Source organism: Strix uralensis, chromosome 1 (assembly GCF_047716275.1).
Source record: "Strix uralensis isolate ZFMK-TIS-50842 chromosome 1, bStrUra1, whole genome shotgun sequence".
Classification (NCBI taxonomy): Eukaryota; Metazoa; Chordata; class Aves; order Strigiformes; family Strigidae; genus Strix; species Strix uralensis.
The window spans coordinates 49,349,475-49,370,529 of record NC_133972.1 but is presented as its reverse complement, the minus strand read 5'-3'; the positions used below and the strand labels follow the sequence as shown (position 1 = coordinate 49,370,529).

Sequence of the window (21,055 nt, the reverse complement as noted above, 5' to 3'; positions counted from 1 at the left end):
GCCAAGTTAAAAAACAAAAATACCTTTTTTTTCAACAGACATTATCTATGTATTCATAGCATGTATATTCCCTCTAAAACTGCCATTTAAAACTGTTTTTACAATGGAGTTAAACCAAGGGAGAGCACACATTTCAACATGCACTATAACTCTCTGAATCTGTCTTTAACTCTCTTGCAGTCATCCCTCCAGAAGGAACTCTGGCAGTACAAAACTTCTACAACTACTTTTTATGAATCTTTATGTAGCTTGTTTACCTACCTAAACTGTTGATCAGCATTCTGAATTAATCCTATGAGATATGACTTCAATTTGCCATTTTTTAAGATCTAAACACAAAAATGTATTTTTAGTTAGTGTTTTCTAATATTTAGTGTTATCTAATATGAAAAAAGTGTAATTTTTGCACTATGGAAGCCAATAGATGAATACACACTATATAAATGATCACATGTAGTCACCAAAGAAGGACCCCTCTTGAAGTAAATACCATGCAACACATAATTTTGCTTTATTATCTTTATTGCTGCTTTCCCAGTTTTGGCTGCATTACTGGTATGATCAAAGCTTTCAAAGTTGTGTTCTCAATTTAAAAAGAAACAAGGAAAACTTGAGAAAAAATTTACTATAAAATTTTTTGGTACTTTCTTGTTCTTAAGCAGCCATGTAATTGCTGTGTCTCAAGCTGTCTGTTCTCTTCTCCCTTTATATCCTTTCCTACATAATAAAAGCAAACATGTAATAGTGTGAAACAGAAAGGAGGTTGTGTGGCTACTTTGGTATTAGTAAACTAAACAGGATTATGGCAGAGGTTTGAGGCAACATCTGTGCTATTAAATTGTTAGCATGCCCCTGCCATGGTTTTGGCTTGTGCCCATCAGAACCATCTCAGGCAGCGTATAGGCAGTGCCCTTGAAATACATAAACATATGTGTTGCAGGAAAACTAGTTCATGAAGGTCCTAGTTCATCAGTCCCTGACCTGGACCAGGCTAAACCTTTCTTTGAAAAGTTGTGTTGTTCAGCAACAGTAGTTTTACATCTACATGTAACACTGTATTCTAGAAAATTATATTCAGATGAGGGGTAACCACCCTGTCAAAAGGACAGTTTTCTCAGTATACACCTAATCTACCTGTTCATTGCTGCTTATATATATTTGATCATGGACAGAACTCTATTTAGATTAGAATATACAAGAATATACCCACCCTAGTAAATGGTAAATTCTTTTGTGTTTATTTTCCTAAAGAGAAGCTCTGTTCTATAGAATTAATATTTTTTTTGTTGAACATTTAAATCCACTGCTAATAAAATGTAGTAGGATTATGCAACAAGCACATTCTCCTCTGCTTCACAAGCATATGCAGCAGGGTAGATAGGCCATATATTGTATAACATAGCCAAATTTCCTCTTACACATTTCCACAAAAATTTTCTTTCATTATTATTTCCAATGGTAGCAAGATCTCCATGACTGTTTTTGCAGAATGTTCTGGCTTTCTCCATAGAGGTCTCTTCTGTGCTGAAAAAATATTGTTTGTCTCCTTTTATAATCCAGCCATCTTCTGTGACTTCATATGCTGCAACACAGAGAGGAATATCTGTATTCTTCACAGTTTTTACACAAAACTGGTGTTGTTACATGATACCACCCATTCAATAAGAGAAAATAAACAGCAGCTTACCAACAGAAGGGCTCAGAGGTTCTGGTTTCAAGGGTGTTCCTGTAATGAAATGGGAAAAAAATGAAGATGTAAAATGTTACCCAAATATTGAGTCAGTGTAAGTGTTCAATTAGTGGAAATTATCTCAATGTCTATCAGTTTTTTATATTTTACATATTCAATGCAGAATATATTTATATAGTATCTTTGGTGCAGAGAAAAAATTGATGTTCAGGGAGTAATAGATGCATTACAGGCCTACATCTCTGTCTTGGTAGATTTTTGGTAAGTGCATCTTTTACATCCTGAATGTTGCCTAATTTAGATGGCTGAAGTTACTACGTATGAGTAACTTGTTTCTGAAAGAAAACTAAAGAGTGAAAATACTTTACTTCAATGTTGGTATACTTTGCACAATAAGAAGAGATTCTTTATGTACCTTGTCTTGTATCTGAACAAGAAATCCAAATACTGAACAAATTGTTGCTTCAAAGTATTTTAAATTTTATTAGTATTCGTTTGTGAAACTTTTTTTTTTTCTGTGAAACTACTTTGTGAAGAATTAATTACATTTGACTGAAAATCCACCAGCTTTTGAGTAATAATTTAAATAAAAAATTTCCACATCACATGGAGTGGGATTCTGGAGCAATGTATCTCTAAACATGCAAGGCCAAGAGCTATAAAAATGTAAAAAAAACATCAACTTTAAAGTTTTTTCCCACAGGAATTCATTGTAATGTTTGTGTTACTGTATGTGTAAATGAAGCATTTGACACACATGTTTGGGTAAAAAAAAAGTTATGTCACCTTTTAAACATAATCGCTTGTATGATTGGTTAAAAGATTTAAAAAATTATGTCTGTTCTGGAAGTACAAAGTATTAAGATTATTTCAGCATCCTTCAGTATGACATTATCACTGCTAACTAATGATGGTAATTTCTTCAGGCTATAATTTCTGCCATTCATACATCAATAATAATTAACTGTATGCAACTATTGAGACTTTTGCTAATGATTTTTAGTTGTGCTGATCATGCAGGTGAGGACTTACAAAGGAAGCAACCAGGAAAGATATATTCACAACATCTCTTTGAAACAGATGTCTATGACTATTACTTTTTAAGTATGAGAAGCTGAGACAATGCGCCTTGATTAAAATCAGATTGAGTAATTCACCACCACAGAAATGATCTTATTTACAAAAGTACCACTTTAAACATTAGCCCTTACTGCTTGTGTGAAGAAGCCCAGAGAGTCACTAAAGCAACACTGCCGTTAGTCTTGGAAGTAAAATGTGTAACTCAATACAAAGCTTTAATTGATTTCTCTCTTATTTCACAAAATATCTTTCTCAACAGTAGTTACATTTGGAAAATAAAAAAACAAACAAGTGTAAACATAGAAGATTTTGCTACTAGTATGAGGGGAAGATGTGAGCCTGCCTAGTGTCTTAAAGTATATAAATTTTGAAGCTTGGATTACCGCCTTTTCATTACAGCAAGCCTGTTGTTAGAGGAGTTTTTTTACATGTTATCTTGGAAAGAGGATGATTCTAGTATGCTGGTAGTCTTGTTTAAATTAGAATAGGTGACCAATGTGTCCTTGTGTAGCATTCTAGCTACACCTGAACAGAGGAGTGAAGTTTCACTTCACAAAGGAAACAGAAATTTAAAGTAATTTTTTTAATATATTTTCAGTAAAGCTTATCATATATTTTTTTAAAATAAAAAAAAAAAGAAGTTTACAAGTAATAGTTGAAACATATTCTGAAAGTATTTATATGTCTTGACCTATTTTTCCTTATGTAAAATTCTGGTGAAATCAATCGGATTTTCTACGAGCATGCAACTTGCAGAACTTCCCGTTTTGATAGAATGGGATTCAGCTTAAATTTCTTCCTAATGTGAGTTTAGAGTAAAAAGTAACCTACCTTTCTTTATTTCACAAATCCAGTTATGACTGTATTCACAGTGCACCTTAATCCATGACGTGGAAGTCTCTTCACCGATTGCTCCACAATATTCAAATGCAGTATTGTAAAAATAATTATTTTTCTTATAATTCACCTACAGAAGAAACACAGCTTTGGTTTTTATTCTTATCATACAGGGAAAAAAGTTGTACTCTGGAAGGAAAGAGAAGCAGCACCAAAGTTTCAAACCACTCCTTACTGTCTTCCCATGGCTGTGCTGCCTATGTGGGCCATTAAAGCAATAGTGACTCTGCAAGAAAAAAGAAAGGCTCTGGGTTTACGCAGCATTTAACAGACTCTATCAGTCCCATGAAAACTGGAATAAAATGACGTTATAAATCAATTGCAGGTGAAAGGAATGTGGCAATATATCACCAGAGACTAATAAAAATCAAGAGAGACCTTCCTCATATATTTGCCACTTAGATAATCATCTCTATAGCTGTAGCTATTACTCCGTGTTACCACTGTTGTGATGGTACAACCTCAGGGTTTATTGGCCTTTTTCTTTTACAAACCTGTATGAAGAATAATGATTTAGAGTTACCCAATGGCAAGGTAGACTTTTTTGGGAATTCTTATACAGCTTTCATCCACACCAGTTATGGTACAACTTCAACAGTGAAAAAGACAGAACAGAAAGAAACTGGCAAGGTCACTCACCGGCGATCCATCACTCCAGGAAAGCCCACCATCAGGATCCAAACACTGCAACCCTATCCAGAAAGGCTGAGATGATGGGTATTTCTTTCTAGAGTGTGAAAAAATGTATCATGGAAGAAGAGGATGTATATGGTTAGCTATTTTGCAAGTTAGGTGGGGCAGTAACTCTCACACTTATTGAAGGCTTCAAACAGAGTAGAAATTTTAAACATAACAAAATGCTGTTGGTCAGCAAACTTCCATTAGCAAGTAAATGAAGTTCACGCCTTAAAATTTTCTACTTTACAAATGATTGTGTTGAAAACACAGCACATTGTTTTTCTTCATTGATGTGATCGTAGAGTTCTTTCAGAAATAAAATGTTCAGGTTTGCTGGAAGTCACAATTAAGTTTCAAAATGGTTCAGTGAAAAAACTTAGAAATGGGTCTGAAGGAGAGGCATTCAACCAATTTGGTTGTTGGGTTGTTTTTTTTAATTTAAAAGATTTGCAGATGATGACAAATTTTAGGAACTCCAAAAATGTCTTTGAAAATGGTACCCATATGAAACTTTTTCTCAGTTCTTTTTCTTATGACTATGATGATAAACAGATGTAGATTTTCAACTAATTATCTCAGGAGCAACTCAAGAATATTATCATTTATTCCTATATAATGAATTGTTACACCATAATATCCATTATTAGATATTTTGTTTACTTACATTATTAAGTTTTCTATCACTGTTTGCTCTTCTTCACTTCTAATGGCAGCCAGGTCTCCTCCTATTTCTCTGCAGAAATCTCGGGCTTCAAACCATGTTTTCCTTTGGTTTTCTTCTCTCACAAAAACCTATGGATACAGGTAGAACACTATGTTTGCAACATGTTAAAAATAAATCTGCTGACTGCCTTGTATAAACAAAATAGGAAAACATTCCATTACAATTATCATATATAATAGGGATTAAAGACTATGCTAATTGGATAACTTTATGTATCACTGATAGAGTGATAACTGTAGTGATTTCCATGAATAGTTGTATAAAAGCTTACTACATTTGTGCAATAATGTGCCATTCTCTGAAGTTTAGACACCCTATTTCGTGCTCTTCTGTCTCATGAGTAAGATTATTTGAAAAAATAATACTTACTCTAAAGCATGAATTAGTGCTATTGTTTGTATCCCAACCCAAGGGACATTTGGAATCAGAAATGGTTCCAGGAGCAAGAGGAAGAGTGATTTTTTCAGCTAGTTTTTTGCAGAGAAATTTTGCCTTTACTTCACAGTTCTGAACATCCCATAATCCAGCTGCATTTCCAGTCCTTAGGGCAACACAACCGGCTTCATTCCCTTTGTGAGATATAAAATAAAATTGAAATGTGTTTTAAAGTGGTTCCCTTGACATTTTTACAGCTCATGTGATTCATTTACAAAAGACTGTTTGAAATATTAACTGTGGTGTCCGCTCAAAGGAGAAGCTTTGTAAAAAGAGGAAACCAGCAAGCAGAGTCCTTCATCATCTTCCCTCCCCTTTGAAAAGCTTTATAAGTGTATGAACAACCCCTTGCCTGACTCTTTCCTCTGCCACTCACTGCAAGAATGTGGCAGCCTGTTGCCCAGGCTGGAACGGATTTCACCCTTTCCGCTCAGTTTGATTTTTGTCATGTAAGCAATGAGAAGCCAGAAAAGAAATGTTTTCATGTCATCATAGAAAATCATAGAATTATTTAGGTTGGAAAAGACCTTTAAGATCATTGAGTCCAACCATAAAACTAACACTGCCAAATCCACCACTAAACCATGTCCCTAAGTGCCACATCTACACGTCTTTTAAATACCTCCAGGGATGGTGACTCAGCCACTTCCCTGGGCAGCCTGTTCCAATGCTTGATAACCCTTTCAGTGAAGAAATTTTTCTTAATATCCAATCTAAACCTTTCTGACACAACTTGAGGCTGTTCCCCCTTGTCCTATCACTTGTTACTTGGAGAAGAGACTGATACCCACCTCACTACAACCTGTTTTCAGGTAGTTGTAGAGAGTGATAAAATCTCTTCTGAGCCTCCTTTTCTCCAGGCTAAACAACCCCAGTTCCCTCAGCCACTCCTCACAGGACTTGTGCTCACGCTCCAGCACCTCAGTGTCTTGTAGTGAGGGGCCCAAAACTGAACACAGGATTCGAGGTGCAGCCTCACCAGTGCTGAGTGCATGTATCAAAGATACTAGTATTTGAAAGGCAGAATGTTTGTATGTGTCATCATGGATGTGTTTTAGCATAGTTGGGAAACAGATTAGAATTAGTTCCTTAATAGCATAAATTTACTCCAATAGCAGTGTACCAGGCATTGCTGCATTCCAGTTTGTGTACAGAACACCTTCACCAGTCACCCACTTGAACATCCCTTGCTCTTCTGTGTCTGTGAGACCAATCCAAAAATACTTCTCGGAGCTCAGACCAATGAGGCTGATCAGGTAAGCTTGCTCATATCTGAAATGACAGGAGTCAGATGGGGTTTAAGCCTAGCTTTCTGTTAGCCTGCCATTTCTCAGCATCCTAAATTACACAAGACTGGAATGAATGGAGTCCTCACTAAGTTTCCTTTTACATGGAAATATGTTGCTTAGCTGGGTACCAGGTGGCTTTAATAGCAGGTGAAGCTGTGCTATACTGAAAAACTGCTCCTTACAGAACAGAAACAGCTGTGGTCTGTTCTTTCAGAGTAAAGTACTGGACAACACGAATGTGTAAAATATATTTAGTTAGAAAAGACATACTGTATTGATTATTTTTTTCTCAAGAAAAGGGATATTCTGTTTTTCTGGTTTCACATTTTTTTCCAAGAAGTTCTCAACAATTTTATAAAATACCAATATTACTGCATCAGATATACAGTTTTTAGACTCTTTTCATACCTGTCTCCTATACTTGCTAAATAAGCACTGCTCCTTTCACAGGTTTTCTTTGCTTCTGAAAATGTTACAGAGGTATGTCCAACCAGGTAGCAGTAAAAACCATGTCTTTCCCAGCCCTGTGATGAACATGTGAAATATACTTAGAGTAAAAAAAGCATATGTTATAGTGCTTGAACTTTAGTGCATACTCTTAAATTAACATATTTTTAATATATCCTAATGAGATAATGAATTCCGTTTGAATTCCAGTGGACTAATGAAAATGAAGCTTAGTAAACACCCAGAGAGAAGAGATTTCGTGCTTATGAGTCCACCTTTTTTGACAATTTTTAACTCATAAAAAAGTCAGAGGTGCACAGAATGAAGAGTGCATTCAGAAGTGGGTGAATAAAATACTTCCTTGCTCAGAACTGAAGAGAGTAGTCTGTATTACAGTGAGATGCTGACTCAAGTTTCCTGGTGTTTCTAGGCTAAAAGAACAGTAACTAGTTAATTGATTTAACTCATCAGTTTACCTAAAAAATCTGACTGAAAAGGTAGCATAAAAACTATTGAAAAGCAAAATCCTCAAAATTACAGCTGAATTCCAAGTCACTTTTCCCTTCTATACCAGCTCAAGATTTGCTTCCTGCACCCAAGAAAGGTAAATAAAACCTGTGTTCAGTATTTAGCTTCTGCCTAGTTCTATCTAGCACAGTATCAGCTCTGTTCCCCATATGGGGTTGTGGGAAATGTTACTAAATATAGAACGGTGGTAAATAGGGAAGTAAAAAGAGGGGAAAAGAGAAGAAAAAAAAGCAGTAGGACACAATAACTTGTTCAAAACAAATTCACTCGTAAAAGCAATTTGATTGTGTCGATTTGGCTTCAGTAATGATATTTGTCATCATCTTACATGAAGTCACATAGTCCAGAAACGGTACCCAGTCTCTACTACATTTTAGATAACCACAGATGGTTGTAGAAAAATAAAACAAATACGCAGAAAACTGCAGTAGTGGCTTTAGCCTCCTTCACAGACAGTTCTGAGAGATAATGGGCCTGACTCATATTGAGTAAAAAATTTCAAAATAACTTTATTTTAAATAAGAGAATGTAGTGGAAATTATCACCCTGAATTTGATGTAAAATCACACTTCTTAGAGGAAAAAAAAAAAAAGATAGTTTCAAGAGCAAGTGGAGTTTGTGAAAACAATGGATTTTTGCTAACCAGATTCTTGGTTATGCTTTCTTCTTACCTTCCGGCAGGCAGGATCAGCCTTAGCTGTCCCAGAAACTCCTTGTAGTGGGTCTCTTCTGCAGATGTAACCTAATTTTCTATCACAGGCACTGTCTGCCCAGTATCCATCCTAGATGCAGGTTGGGAAGAGGTGAAAAATAGTGAGGAAGAACCTGTTTCCTTTAGAAACGTTACTGATTTTTTAAAAAAAAAATATTGTTTCAATGGGAGAATAAAGTTCTATACTTTTTAATTAATTTCTGGTATTTGTGCTTAATTGTGAGGTTATGTTAAGGTAACTGGGTGTCACGGGCAGACTGGTAAGGTTTGCTTGGTGTATAATGTACACTCACAGTCAGATAGGAACATGTATCTAGTTATCTCTAATGTTGAATTTAATTTAGAACAACCATCTTTCTGGGTGAATAAAGATATCATTCCCTGATTTGTTACTAAGTTGCATTAAAAAAAAAAAACAACCTAGGAATAGAAACAAAAATTAAATAGTATAATGCTACACAAATTTGGAATGATTCTACCTCTCCTGCCATAATGACACAATCTTCTTGTCCACTGATTGCATGGGTTGGCTCTCCAGGCAACCATTTGGTATATGTCACAGGAGTCCCATCACTCCACTCAAAGTACATTTGAGTGTTGAGATCATTCAGACCAATCCACAGCTCATCCACAGCTTCTAAGAACAGAAATTCACCTCCATTAGTACCCAAGTCCATAGGAGCAAGAATTTATGGAGATCAGCTGAAATTGCCATGTTATAATACAAATTCATCTAGATTAAATGACAGTGGAGTTTATTTTAAGATCTAATTCACATTCTTCTTTCAAGAAGTTAGAAAATTAGATACCAGCAGGAAATGAGATTCCTCAGCTTTATCAGTGGAAGTCCATTAATGTATCTACAGCTACAAGGCGTCTGAGTCAGATAATCAGCCCAAATACTGCAGTAACTAGAGCTGTTATTTCCTTCAAGTGATTTCATGCAGTGAAAAACAAATGAAAATCAAAATAAAAAGAAAATGAAGAGAGCACTAATTATTCCTCTTGTGGTTTTTTGGTGTTTCTTTTTAACCTATATATCTGTGAGCTTCCCTATGAATATTCATATCAAATATGTAAGGGTTTTTTTTTTAAATCCTGTAAGATTTCTAATAATATAATTCTCCATTTGTACCAAACACTGCCCTGTAGAATTACTCACTGTAGCCAAGTTGAGACAGTATGAAGCCATGCTCCTCGGGGTTGTGGATACTGGCCAGATTGCCATTGCTCTCATTGCAAGAAATTAGGGCTTCTCTCCATACTCTGGGGTCTCTATGAACCATGAAACAGTGATTTCCGTAGGGCAACCATCCTTCGGGGCATTTAACAGGCTCTTCATCCCCTCAAAATTAATAGATATTTCAAGTTTTTAAACAGTGAAAACTGAAGTCTAGAATAACTGCAGTTACGTTTGAAATCAGTTAATTAACTAATTAGAATGAAAATGGAGTGATTATAAATAAGCACTACTTCTATTAATTCCTCATACACATAAAATATTTTAGTCTGTTTGCTGTTGTACACTGTACTTCTACAGAAAAAATATTGCATTTAAACAAAAAATAATGGAGCCAGTGGTTACTGGGCTTCACTAGTGTGAAATATTCACTTTTGGTCAGTGGAATATTTTAGAATTCCATGTATAGTGTTTTCACACAATATAGCCCAAGCAGTTATGTTTTGCATATTTCATAAAGGCATTATTACTGCAGCACAAGTAATTCTCTGCACATATAGCTTTCTGTACTAAGTCTCATTAAATAAATCAGAGAAAAGCCTTGTAGAAAAGTGGTCTGAAGGAACATGAGTTTTTTGGCCATCTTTCTAGGTTACAGGCAGTCCCACTGAGAAGGTGGTTTGAGCCTGTTGGTGCCATGTTTCCAAGCCTCCAGTGATAAGCCTAGGTGTTTTCATTCAAATGCCTTCATGAAGGGTGAGGCATCTCTAACTTTATTTTCACATCCATGCAGTCCATGATACTTCTGTGATAGTGTATGGCATAGACCAGCATCTCTGGAATTGTGAATAATAATATGAAATAAAAATTGCTTGTGTAGTTACTGGGTTCCAGGTACATTTCCAGTATTTAGTTATATTTAGTTAAAGAAATAGCAGTATGCTTTGATCTGTGCCACTCATCAAAGAAGAAGAACAAAGGACAATGCTTTTTTTAAATTTTATTTTAAATACCCATGAAATTTTATTTTAGGAACACAAATTCTGTCTTTATCAAAGGGTTTTTATTTGCTTGACATACCTGATGGAAGAATGAAAGGATCCAGTGTGGAGTTTTCCTTTTTACAGATATAGCCAACTTTCAGCTCACATGGCTGGTTTTCCCATTTAGCATCTCTTCTGGGATTTATTACTGCACAGAGTTTCCCAGGCTCAGGCTCAGGGCTTCCTTCATAGAATAAAAAACCAAATTATTTTTCTGTAGCACAGGTTTTATGTCAGCAGCTAAAAGAACAATTTTCTACCAGCCTTTTAATGTGTCAATTATGGACACATGACTTCATCGCTACAGTTATTTTTCTACCGGAGATAAGGAAATGTAATTTAAAAGTACCCATCAAAACATTTCTTTAGATGCTTGTTGTATAATTCACACTCTCTGCCATATCTGATTGAAGAACAGCAGTCTCAAAAGTAAGACATTTCTATACGTTTTGTGCAAATTGTTGGCTTGCACAGAAGAGAGACTAAATCTCAAGCCTGAACTGATAGAAAGGTTGCAGCAAGTCCTTTCCTTGCCCCTGCCCCCCACCCCCCCCTCCCCATTTTATCACCCTGTGCATAGGATTCAGCTATACATTGATTAAGGAATATGTAGCTCACAACCAGTTATCTGTTGCCCAGACTGAAGAGTCCAGACATTGAAGGGGTACCTGGTGCAGCTACACAGACTGTAGGAAGACAGAGCTCATAGTTGCACAGTTCATGAAACTTCTAGTTTTATACCAAATTTGTTGTCAGGACACTGTTACCCTAATAGGACTAAGTAATGCGCTTAAAACACTCAGTTACATTCATGGAATCAGAGGACACATTTCAAGCTAATATTTTGGGACAGGAATACAGTAAGGTAGCATCTTAACATCATCTTCAGGCAAGGAATTTTACAGATGTGAAGAGGGGAGTGTTCTTCAGAGTAAGAACTATCAGCTCCTAACAATAAAAAGAAATTTCAAAACCTGAAAATTAGAGTTCTAGCTCGGAAGATAAACCAAGCTCAGTGAATGAATATTATTTGTTAAAAATATGAGACAAAAGCAAAATGCCACCAATCTGTGGGATATGTTGTCTGGCAGTTGAGTAGGGAGTGGTGGGAGCCCAGACTGGACAAAGTCTGACAGGGTTGGCTTTCTCTTTATTGGAGCATGTTAAATGGCTTCTAGTTTCTAGAGCTGTGTTTGACAGAACAGAAAAATTATAATATGGACTTCGTAAAATAAAATACAAGGCACATCTTTTGGATGAGGCATACCAAGTCACATGTGAAAATAAATTTCCTCATTTCCGCAATGCCCTTGCAGAGGAGTCTTTCCTTTCTATGTCAGGTTCTGTTCCAGCATCTTTCAGTGATATGCTGGAAGAAAAAACTTCCACTCATGCCCTTTGAAGAGGTCCTTTCTGAATGTCCCTTTGGCAACTTGGCTGCAGATCTGCTCCTTGCTTCAAGCAGAGCCTCCTCACATGCCTTCACACTTGCTGTGTGTCTCTCCTCTGCCTGCCTCTGCAACCAGCCCTCCAGGAGGTTGTCCAGGACCACTGTCCTTGGGAAATGCGCAGTGTTTTCCTCTTCTCATGTCCACAGTGTGATGACTTATGTTTTTTTTCCCCTCCCCGCAAAAGATAAAACTTCTAATAATTTTGCAGTAAACTGGAAATGTGTACATTAACTCATGATAATAGCCATCACATGGAGATACAGGAACTCCAAGGGTGTGGGCTGCTTGACCTGAGACCCAGCTGCTCCTCTTCTCTGCAACGCTTAAGGAATTTGATGAGCTCAGCTGAAGGTAGAAAACCCTCTATCAGACTCAGCAACTCTGGGCTTTCCCTTCATCCTCTGTGCCAGATAAAAATGGGTGGCACCTTTGAGACTTGGGGAACGCCAAAAGATGGAATATGCATGCATTTATTCAGCAAGCAAACATTCAGCATTTTCTGCAAACAGCTGTTGCCATGACAATCATTAAGCAGTTTTCAAAGATAAACTGCCAGTGCTGTGAACTCTGTTTACAGTGTCTCTTGAATGTTAAAGAGGAGAGAATAAAAGAAAAGCATAAAAAGTGAGGGGGAAAGCTTTGCAAGACTGACAGCTGAGTCCTTGCAGGATGTGGGGTCTGATAACCCTTGTGAAAGTTGAAGAGACAGAGGTTTTAACTGACTTGAAGGTATTCCTAGTATGCTACAGCTCAACTAGTGCTTTTCACCTTACCTACTTCTGATAGGAGATGAGTTTATTTAGCTCTTCTGCTTGAAACTCATTGTGGTATATCCAGTGAAGAAAAGCATCTTTCTCAGATTTTTTAATATCACGTCTCATAAGCCTTTCAACTCTATTTTCTCGTGTTCATGGGGAATAATACAGGACTGTAATTAATATGAATTCATCATACTGCTGGGAAATATTAATTCCAGAAACTGTTAAAAAAAAGGATTACTACCTGGTGCCCAGTTAAAGTATCTGAAGGGAATGCCACCACTCCACTGCCAGCCACTGTTGAGATTCAGACTGTTAAGCCCAATCCAGAGAGAGGATCTCTTGCTGTCAATCAAATCTAGGCAACCAAAGAGTTGAAGTCTAATGAGATTTGTTAGGAAATGCTCTGCATTTGCAAAGTTTGGAGGAAGATAATAAATGCATACTTTGTGATTTCTAAGTTCAGCACAGAATCCATGTTTACTGGTAAATAAACTCAGAGAGTTTATTCTGTAGATAAAAGGTAGAGAATTGCAAAAGACTATTTTGAATATTAGTTAATCTGAATTTGATGCTATTCTACAGTTATATGTAAGCAATAAGCTTTGAAAACTGAAATACTGAATTGCTGTTGTTAATATTTATGTTAACAACGTATGTAATCAAGTTTGCTTGATTGCGATGCAATTGATACAGAGCCTTCGTTCTACAGAGTCTATGCATACATCCAGAAAGTCTTTAGATTTTTAATAGTGTTTTTTATAAAATTTGTATGGTATTTCCAGAAATCTGTTTCATTAAATATATGTGAGGAATACTGATTTCTTAACACAGAAGTCATATAATGACTGCCTCCTATAACGACGTTCCTTCTTGTAAGGTCCCTTTCTGGGACCTTTCTGGTGTTTTCTGAGCTTGAGCCAACTTTTGCTTAATTAGCTGGAAATTCTTAACTTTCTTTGAAAAAATAATAATAATAGAAATAGTTTCAAATGGCAATTCCACAACTTAATTCCACCTATAAAAAGCTTAATTTACAGTAATTGTGCTGTTTCTCTAGCAGTACATATACCATTTTTACATCATCTATTCATCGTAATGTGATTAAAGCACTGAAACATGTAATCAGTCAAAAAACCTCTTTGACACTCTTTTTACTGAGTCTTGCTTATTAGTTCACCTCTTAGATAGATTTGTTCATGTATCTCTGTGACACTTAATAATTCTGCGTTCTGCTGCTGGCAGCTCTTCCTTGCTTGGTGCCACGTGAGAGCTGACTGGTAGTTTATCTGGTAGTAGGTGCCCGTCAAAGGATCCATACTCCAAAATCTGTCATTGTCTGTGTGAGAGAAAGGAGATTTAGTATTACAGTTTGTTCTAAACAACTTACACAAAATGTTATGAGAAAATTTACCTGCAAGCTTACTTATGACGTGAGATTCTGAAGCAAATAATGCTCAGACCCCTGAAACCCATACTCTTCCATCGGCTTGCTCTTTGTTAAGTAAAAGGGAGTTTGCCATTGACATTAGCAGAGATAGGCCTTTCATCCTTTATTTTCAGTTTCCCTTGTCAAGTCTGATAATCTCCAGGTGAAAAAAAAAGTAGTGCAAAAGATCAATAAAGCAAAACTGCACCTTGGTCACTATCTACTCTGAAAACCTGTTGAGCAGCTCATAGGTTATGCCTAAATTAACTCTTGACTGAAATACAACTGAAATGCAAACATTTCCAATGATGCGAAGTTTGCTTTTCAAACTATGCCATCATTAATTACATTTGCAATGCTACAGGCCTGGGGAGGAGTGGCTGGAAAGCTGCCCAGCAGAAAAGGACCTGGGAGTGTTGGTCAACAGCTGTCTGACTATGAGCCAGCAGTGTGCCCAGGTGGCCAGGAAGGCCAATGGCATCCTGGCTTGTATCAGAGATAGCATGGCCAGCAGGACTAGGGAAGTGATCGTCCCCCTGTACTCAGCCCTGGTGAGGCTGCACCTCAAATACTGTGTTGAGTTTTGGGCGCCTCACTACAAGAAGGACATTGAGGTGCTGGAGCATGTCCAGAGAAGAGCAACGAGGCTGGTGAAGGGTCTGGAGCACAAGTCTTATGAGGTGAGGCTGAGGGAACTGGGGTTGTTTAACCTGGAGAAAAGGAGGCTCAGAAGAGATTTTATCACTCTCTACAACTACCTGAAAAGAGGTCATAGTGAGGTGGGTGTCAGTCTCTTTTCCCAAGTAACAAGTGATAGGACAAGGAGGAAGAGCCTCAAGTTGTGTCAGGAAGGTTTAGATTGGATATTATTTTTAGTTGTAGACTCAGGTGTTAGTGTCCCAACAATTTTATAATGCCAGAAACTTCATGTTTGCCAGTTTATACAGTGAGGATATTCTGGCATTTTTCAAGCTAGTGCATGCAATATTGCACCAGGAAATAATTTTCAGTAATATCAATGAAAATGGTTGTGGTAGTTAGTGTTTGCTAATGAGTTGAACCTGGTTTCCCAGTGCAATACTCTGCTCAGAATGACAAATAGTGAGTCTGTGGTGTAGCACTGAAAAATTAGGTCTGAAGCAGCGTTTTTAATATCTTCATTAACACCGTATTTTGGTGTCCTTCATCCTGCACTCAGATTCACATACATTTATCTGTTCAGATAACATTACCTTGTAATGTAATCTGAAATATTACAAGGGAAAGGTTGACGATGCTGCTATTTCAGTAAGATCTTTGAGGCAATCTTCTTATTTTATGTCTTTCAGAAAAGAAACTACATCCTCCCGTAGACTGTAAATCAATCTTGTTATACAGAACAGGGATTTCCATGCATAGAAAAGGTTATACTACTGTTACCCCAAATAGCAATGAGCAAGGAGAATTAGGCTGTGAGTAGCATCTCAATTTTCAGATGATTTTATGCTGAATGCAGTCATATTTAAAGCATACTGGTCTTTTCCTGGGTGTTAGCTACTGATGGACACACCCAGACAACTTTCAGCCTGACTGTAGACTCATAGGAAACATTATTGTTTCTTCTGTAAGGAATGTTATGGCATGACAGAGACATTTTTGAGTAAAATGAAGTCATTACAAGGTTTTTCCCTTCCATATTATTAACAGTGTCTCAGGTAAATTGGTATATTTACCTAACAGTGTTGTGTTATAGCATCTATGTCAGCATATGGGGCTTACCACCAGTTGGACAGAACCCGTACAAATGGTCCTCATCAAAGTCAGGGGTTGTTGCACACCAGAGAAAGCCGTCTGACCTGCCAGCAGCTGTGCACCCAGCGTACCATTTACCACTCAGCTGGAAGGGGAAAGCACATGGAGCTCCATTGGCATTTCCTAACACTGTGAACAGATCTGAGGGGGCAAAAAATTATTATATAGGTATGGGAATCTGGGGAACCCAGTTCTCTACGTATCTATACTCTACATAAGGCTATGTGGTGAAAGTGTTACAAGTGTTACACCAGTGTCACTGGGGACCTACTGTCACCAGCAGTGCCTTCCAAGGAAGTTCTGGGTAAGGCTTGCAATTTACCGTTTGCTTATGATATCACCAGCTGTAACAGCTGGAAATAGAGGATTTTCATTCTGTAGCCAACTATGAAAGAACTGTAGTGATTTTTGTCTCATATGTTTAAATATTTTTCTAAAAATAGCATTATTTGTTTATCATGTAGCTTAGCTTCCCATCATTCATTAAAAATAAATACTTGATTTAATTGTTAAATGTTGTGGGATTTTTGGCATCAGAAATCTCACAGAACAACTGAAGGGTAGCATGCATGGAGTTATTTCCTTACATTTAATATTGGTGTACTAAACATAAAGATTTTTGGCTTTCATCTAACAATACTAATACAATTTCACTAGTACTAGTATACAGTTAAATAAAGCGTTTTGATTAAAGCTAACAACTGAAAATAGCCAAGATTCACCTTTGCTTTAAAAGCAAAGAAAAAATATACACATTTTTTGCACATTGAACCTAAGCAGCTGTGCATCTCCTGGATCGAGGATTACAGGCCTGAATATGTGAACTAATCATCCTCCAGTCCACCATTGCCTCAGGGGGAACAGCTGATGTTAGACTAAGGGGAGCAGAAATCAAAGGATCCTATCTGTGATGCCAAACAAGTGAGTTCAATACACCATCAAGATTAACCTTTAAACTTTACCTTCATGGCCTTCAGAACACAAATCATTCATGGTTCCATAGATCTTCCATTTATCTATCATTGCTGATCCTGTCTTCAGCATGATACTGTCTTCTTTTCTTTTGCCAGCACTGAGAAATAAATCTTCCCCTTGGATTGCCAAGGTCGCGTTTCTGCACTCCCATTTCTGGAATTCACTTTTCTTGTTGCATGGGTACAAAGAAATCTTAGCTTGGTTTTGCTTGTAGGGCACTCCCAAACATTGTGCAAATGCCACGCTCATCACCTGGTGATCAGACACCCATCTGAATTTTTGTAACTCAGTGTTTTTCTTGCAAGCAGCTGTTGTAACTGCATGAGAACTCTGTGCAATTAAGCAGAGCTTAGTATCCTCATTGTATATTAAAAATATTTCATTGTCTGTAAAATAAAATAATCAAAATTAATGTACTTATGGTGAGCACATGGTGAGGGGAGCTTGTGAGGGAAGATGTGCTGTTGATTCTATGCTGATCTGACTCATGTCAGGAGACTGTAAATCTGAGTCACTTTTGCAAAGATCAAACAGCATTTTCAAGACTTTTATTTCCTTCTGTGAAGGAAAAATAAGTGCAGCTCATAAATACAATACAGAGGAATAAGAGCACATAAAACACATTATGACAGCTTCAAGAATGTCATCACTATAATGGAATTTTCATGAGTACAGTGGATTTTATTTTTCTAAATCCCTCCTGAAATATACATTTCTTTCAAGATTTCCAAAAGAGACCTTACTGAAGATTTGGAAGTTTGCCATCACTGCATGCACTGTAGATTTGACTCATGTTACATACATCTCCGCGTGGTTGCATTTGTGCTTAACACAGTTAGTGAGTGAGCCTTCTGTGACTCTTGCTCCTTCCGTAATTAGCATGTTCGGTTATGGTTTGGGGTTAATTTTAGAATGAAAAACCGTGGAACAGTGGCTTGTTATCTTGCCTTGCTCCAGTATCCTCTCATTAGTACATCTATAATAAAAATTCAACATAATTTACACAATCAAATCACAAACATTCTCAGAAGAACAAACACCAGGCAGTATATAGACATAGATATATATATATATATAAAAAGATACTATAGGTCTGTGCCTGTGTGCTTGTGCATTGTTATGGAAAGACATTATGTGAATGCTGAACAAACTAGCTAACACTCCCGAAGGATTATAGGCAGCCTAATTTAGTAATCCATCAAGACAAGTAGGCCCTGCTGGGAAGAGCTGCCTAGTACTGCAGTTGTATTGCCCACAGGTAAAGCAGGTTGTTCAGTGCTGGACATCGGCCTGACATCAAGTAGCATACAACTCCCACTGGCTTTGGGTCATGAGGGAGTGAAATTTGGACTACAGGGAATAATCTAGGACCTATGGGACAGGAGGGCAAGGCTTTGCCCTTCAGTTCTCTGTGCCTCAAATCCCCACCTGGAAACAGAGATGTAGCATCATGCCTGTATCCATCTGACAAAATAACGACAAAAGGGACCCTTCCAAACACTAAAGTAAATTTGCAGGACAAGGGTAGGATGTTAGGGAACAGCCAATGTTGAATAGTGAACAGAGCAGAAAGTCTCTGGGAAATTCAGGGAAACTATGACAGGAAGAATAGTTCTTGTTACGACATCTGTATTTAATGTTTGAGCTCTCCCAAGAAGGCCCTGTGTTACTTTGACCAGTTTAGTAATCTATGGAAGTTTCACTTCTTCAAATCTAAATTTGGAGCTAAGACCTAGTTTCTTCTTTCCTTGTCCATTTAGAGAGAAAGTATTAAATCTTAGGAAATCTTTTATTTCTTACTGCTAACTAAATAAGTGGTTAGCATAGTGCCCAAAGTTTCAGCTATTGTCCCTTGTAGTATTTTTGAGTCTAACAATAGGAGTTCTCACTGGAAATTCTGAGGTTCATGCTTGGGCATGTGGGTTTGGGTCCCAGCTTGCAGACCGGAGGAGAGACCCCAATTTTCCACAGGCTAGTGCTGGCATAGCTCACATGGCACAGTGTCTGCTTTCAGAAGCTGTGATTTGTATCCTACTCCTCCACAAATCTAATAAATTGAAGGATAAAGGAAAAATGTCCTTGAACCTTATCACCATCCTTATATAAAAAGTGAACTGTGACCTGTTCTTGGTCAATTTCAGAGGCTTAACACGGCCTTACTCTGAAAGCCGTAGTGGTTAAGAGCTACACATACCGTACCCTATGTAATTCCTTTCTCTATTTCATTTTTTGTAACTCAGTCACATATACAGACAGGGACTATGGAGCACACTAAGAAGTCCATCTGCTTCACAGAGTAGACATAAGCAATAATTAAACTGTATCCAAAAGGAAATCTTTATCTGCATATATGAATCTGTCCTGACCTCTGATTCCCAACTTTACCCCATCTTGACTCTTCCCTTCTTTTTGAAAGTGAACCAACATCTCTGTATCTGCATCTTTTTTAAACTTCTGTGGACCACTCCAGTTAAGATGAATATGAAATGCAGGGTAGTCAAGCTGCATGAAAATCTTAAAGAGCCTACAAAACAAGCAAGACAACAAAAATGCCCACTTTCACATCCACTTTTGCAGGGGATAAAAAACAAAGACTCACCGAGTGTCTGAAAAGCAGTATGAATGAAAGAGAGGAAAACTAAGAATGTAGAAAAATTCAAGTGTTTCATTTCTTTCTTCTTTTTCACAAAGAGATGAGCTGAAATTAATTGCTGCAGTAGAAGTCCTTAAGGAACCAGTTGGCACTGGCTCCTCAGTTTTTGAGAGTTTTAGTTGAAAGAGAAAACTCTGGGCTCTAAATAAGGAAATATCCTGTCACATGTGCTATTTTGAAATCTGTAAATAATTACAAAATTCAAACTTTGCATCTTAAAGTGAAGTTTCCATCCATGTGCATACAAGTGGCAAAGATTGAACAGTTCAGCATCATTCCACTGAATTATTTTTAATTTTCTTGAGTCTGCTCTGGGATTGTAAAGCCCTGACCATCAAAGACAAAGAAGCAGGGAGTGCACTTTAAATGAATGTACTTTAAATCTCATACATACATACATGGAAACTCACAAAAAAAATATGGAAATTTCTTGGCCAGATAGGTCTTCACTGATACAAAAAAATATATTCACTTAATTTGATGAACTGAGCAATGTCGACTATTCAGTGTGAAAAATTAAGCCAGACAGGACAATTTCTTTTCACTCGGTAACTTGACAGACTGGTCACTATGTATACACCTGGCTTCTATCTTCTCTGATTTATCAACTGATAAAACTACTGTGCTGTTACTTCATGTGAATTTATCTCAGGAGAACCAATACAAATTAGACAAATCTTTACAAATTTTTCTGTTAAGCAGTGATTTTGACAAGAAAACTGCCTTTCAAAACTATTTAATCCATAAAGTGCAAATGAATTTTAATATTTAATAATTCTTTCTTCGTACCAAGTGTAAATTAGACAAAGAGGAATATTCTCAAACATTACAAACGAGCTGCAGCCCTTTATTAAGTGGAAATCAACTTCAGCTATGATGCAAAATCCCTTATTTGTTTTGAAGGTAAAGGAAGAAAGATATTGAGCAGAAATTTCCCTTAGAATTTTCTGTCATTTTTCATAGCTTTATTACGAAGACAAATCTCATAATATATTCTGCAAGGGCAAAACATCACTTAATGTGAGAGAAGAAACCCATTTACAGAGTATAGGATCTTCAGAGCTCTGTTACCAATATCAACTATCAAAATATCAAAATTATAGACAGTTACATTATTTCAGGTTTGGGGTTTTTTTCATGTTTACTCTTTTCATTTGCCGCCTTTTCATAGCCATCAAACATCACTGAATCCAATTCAGTGTCACTATTTCCAAAAAATATAAATATGGGTATGTGTTGTAACTTACAGGAAGGAAAAAAAAAAAGATATAAGATCAAGGGGACTGTCAATAAAA

At 37.0% G+C, this 21,055-nt stretch overlaps 1 protein-coding gene across 2 annotated transcripts in view; it reads right to left on the bottom strand.

Annotated features, from left to right (window-relative positions):
- The window catches only part of LOC141942377 (macrophage mannose receptor 1-like), a 33,900-nt gene extending 14,073 nt beyond the window's left edge, over nt 1–19,827 (bottom strand). Inside the window, exons 1-19 of one of the 2 annotated variants that reach the window (XM_074865462.1) lie at nt 19,707–19,827; nt 17,851–18,083; nt 17,095–17,493; nt 16,100–16,273; nt 14,093–14,251; nt 13,157–13,270; nt 10,741–10,887; nt 9,643–9,825; nt 8,960–9,117; nt 8,440–8,550; nt 7,202–7,317; nt 6,628–6,776; nt 5,439–5,638; nt 5,010–5,137; nt 4,307–4,394; nt 3,602–3,737; nt 1,688–1,726; nt 1,419–1,582; nt 262–329 (exon numbers count right to left, since the gene is read on the bottom strand). In XM_074865462.1, the coding sequence (XP_074721563.1) occupies nt 262–329; nt 1,419–1,582; nt 1,688–1,726; nt 3,602–3,737; nt 4,307–4,394; nt 5,010–5,137; nt 5,439–5,638; nt 6,628–6,776; nt 7,202–7,317; nt 8,440–8,550; nt 8,960–9,117; nt 9,643–9,825; nt 10,741–10,887; nt 13,157–13,270; nt 14,093–14,251; nt 16,100–16,273; nt 17,095–17,493; nt 17,851–17,872 (2,555 nt within the window). In that variant the 5' untranslated portion in view covers nt 17,873–18,083; nt 19,707–19,827. The remainder of the gene's footprint in view (nt 1–261; nt 330–1,418; nt 1,583–1,687; nt 1,727–3,601; nt 3,738–4,306; nt 4,395–5,009; nt 5,138–5,438; nt 5,639–6,627; nt 6,777–7,201; nt 7,318–8,439; nt 8,551–8,959; nt 9,118–9,642; nt 9,826–10,740; nt 10,888–13,156; nt 13,271–14,092; nt 14,252–16,099; nt 16,274–17,094; nt 17,494–17,850; nt 18,084–19,706) is intronic. The other variant, XM_074865452.1, reaches the window with a different exon arrangement.
- Nucleotides 19,828–21,055: the final 1,228 nt, after the last annotated feature.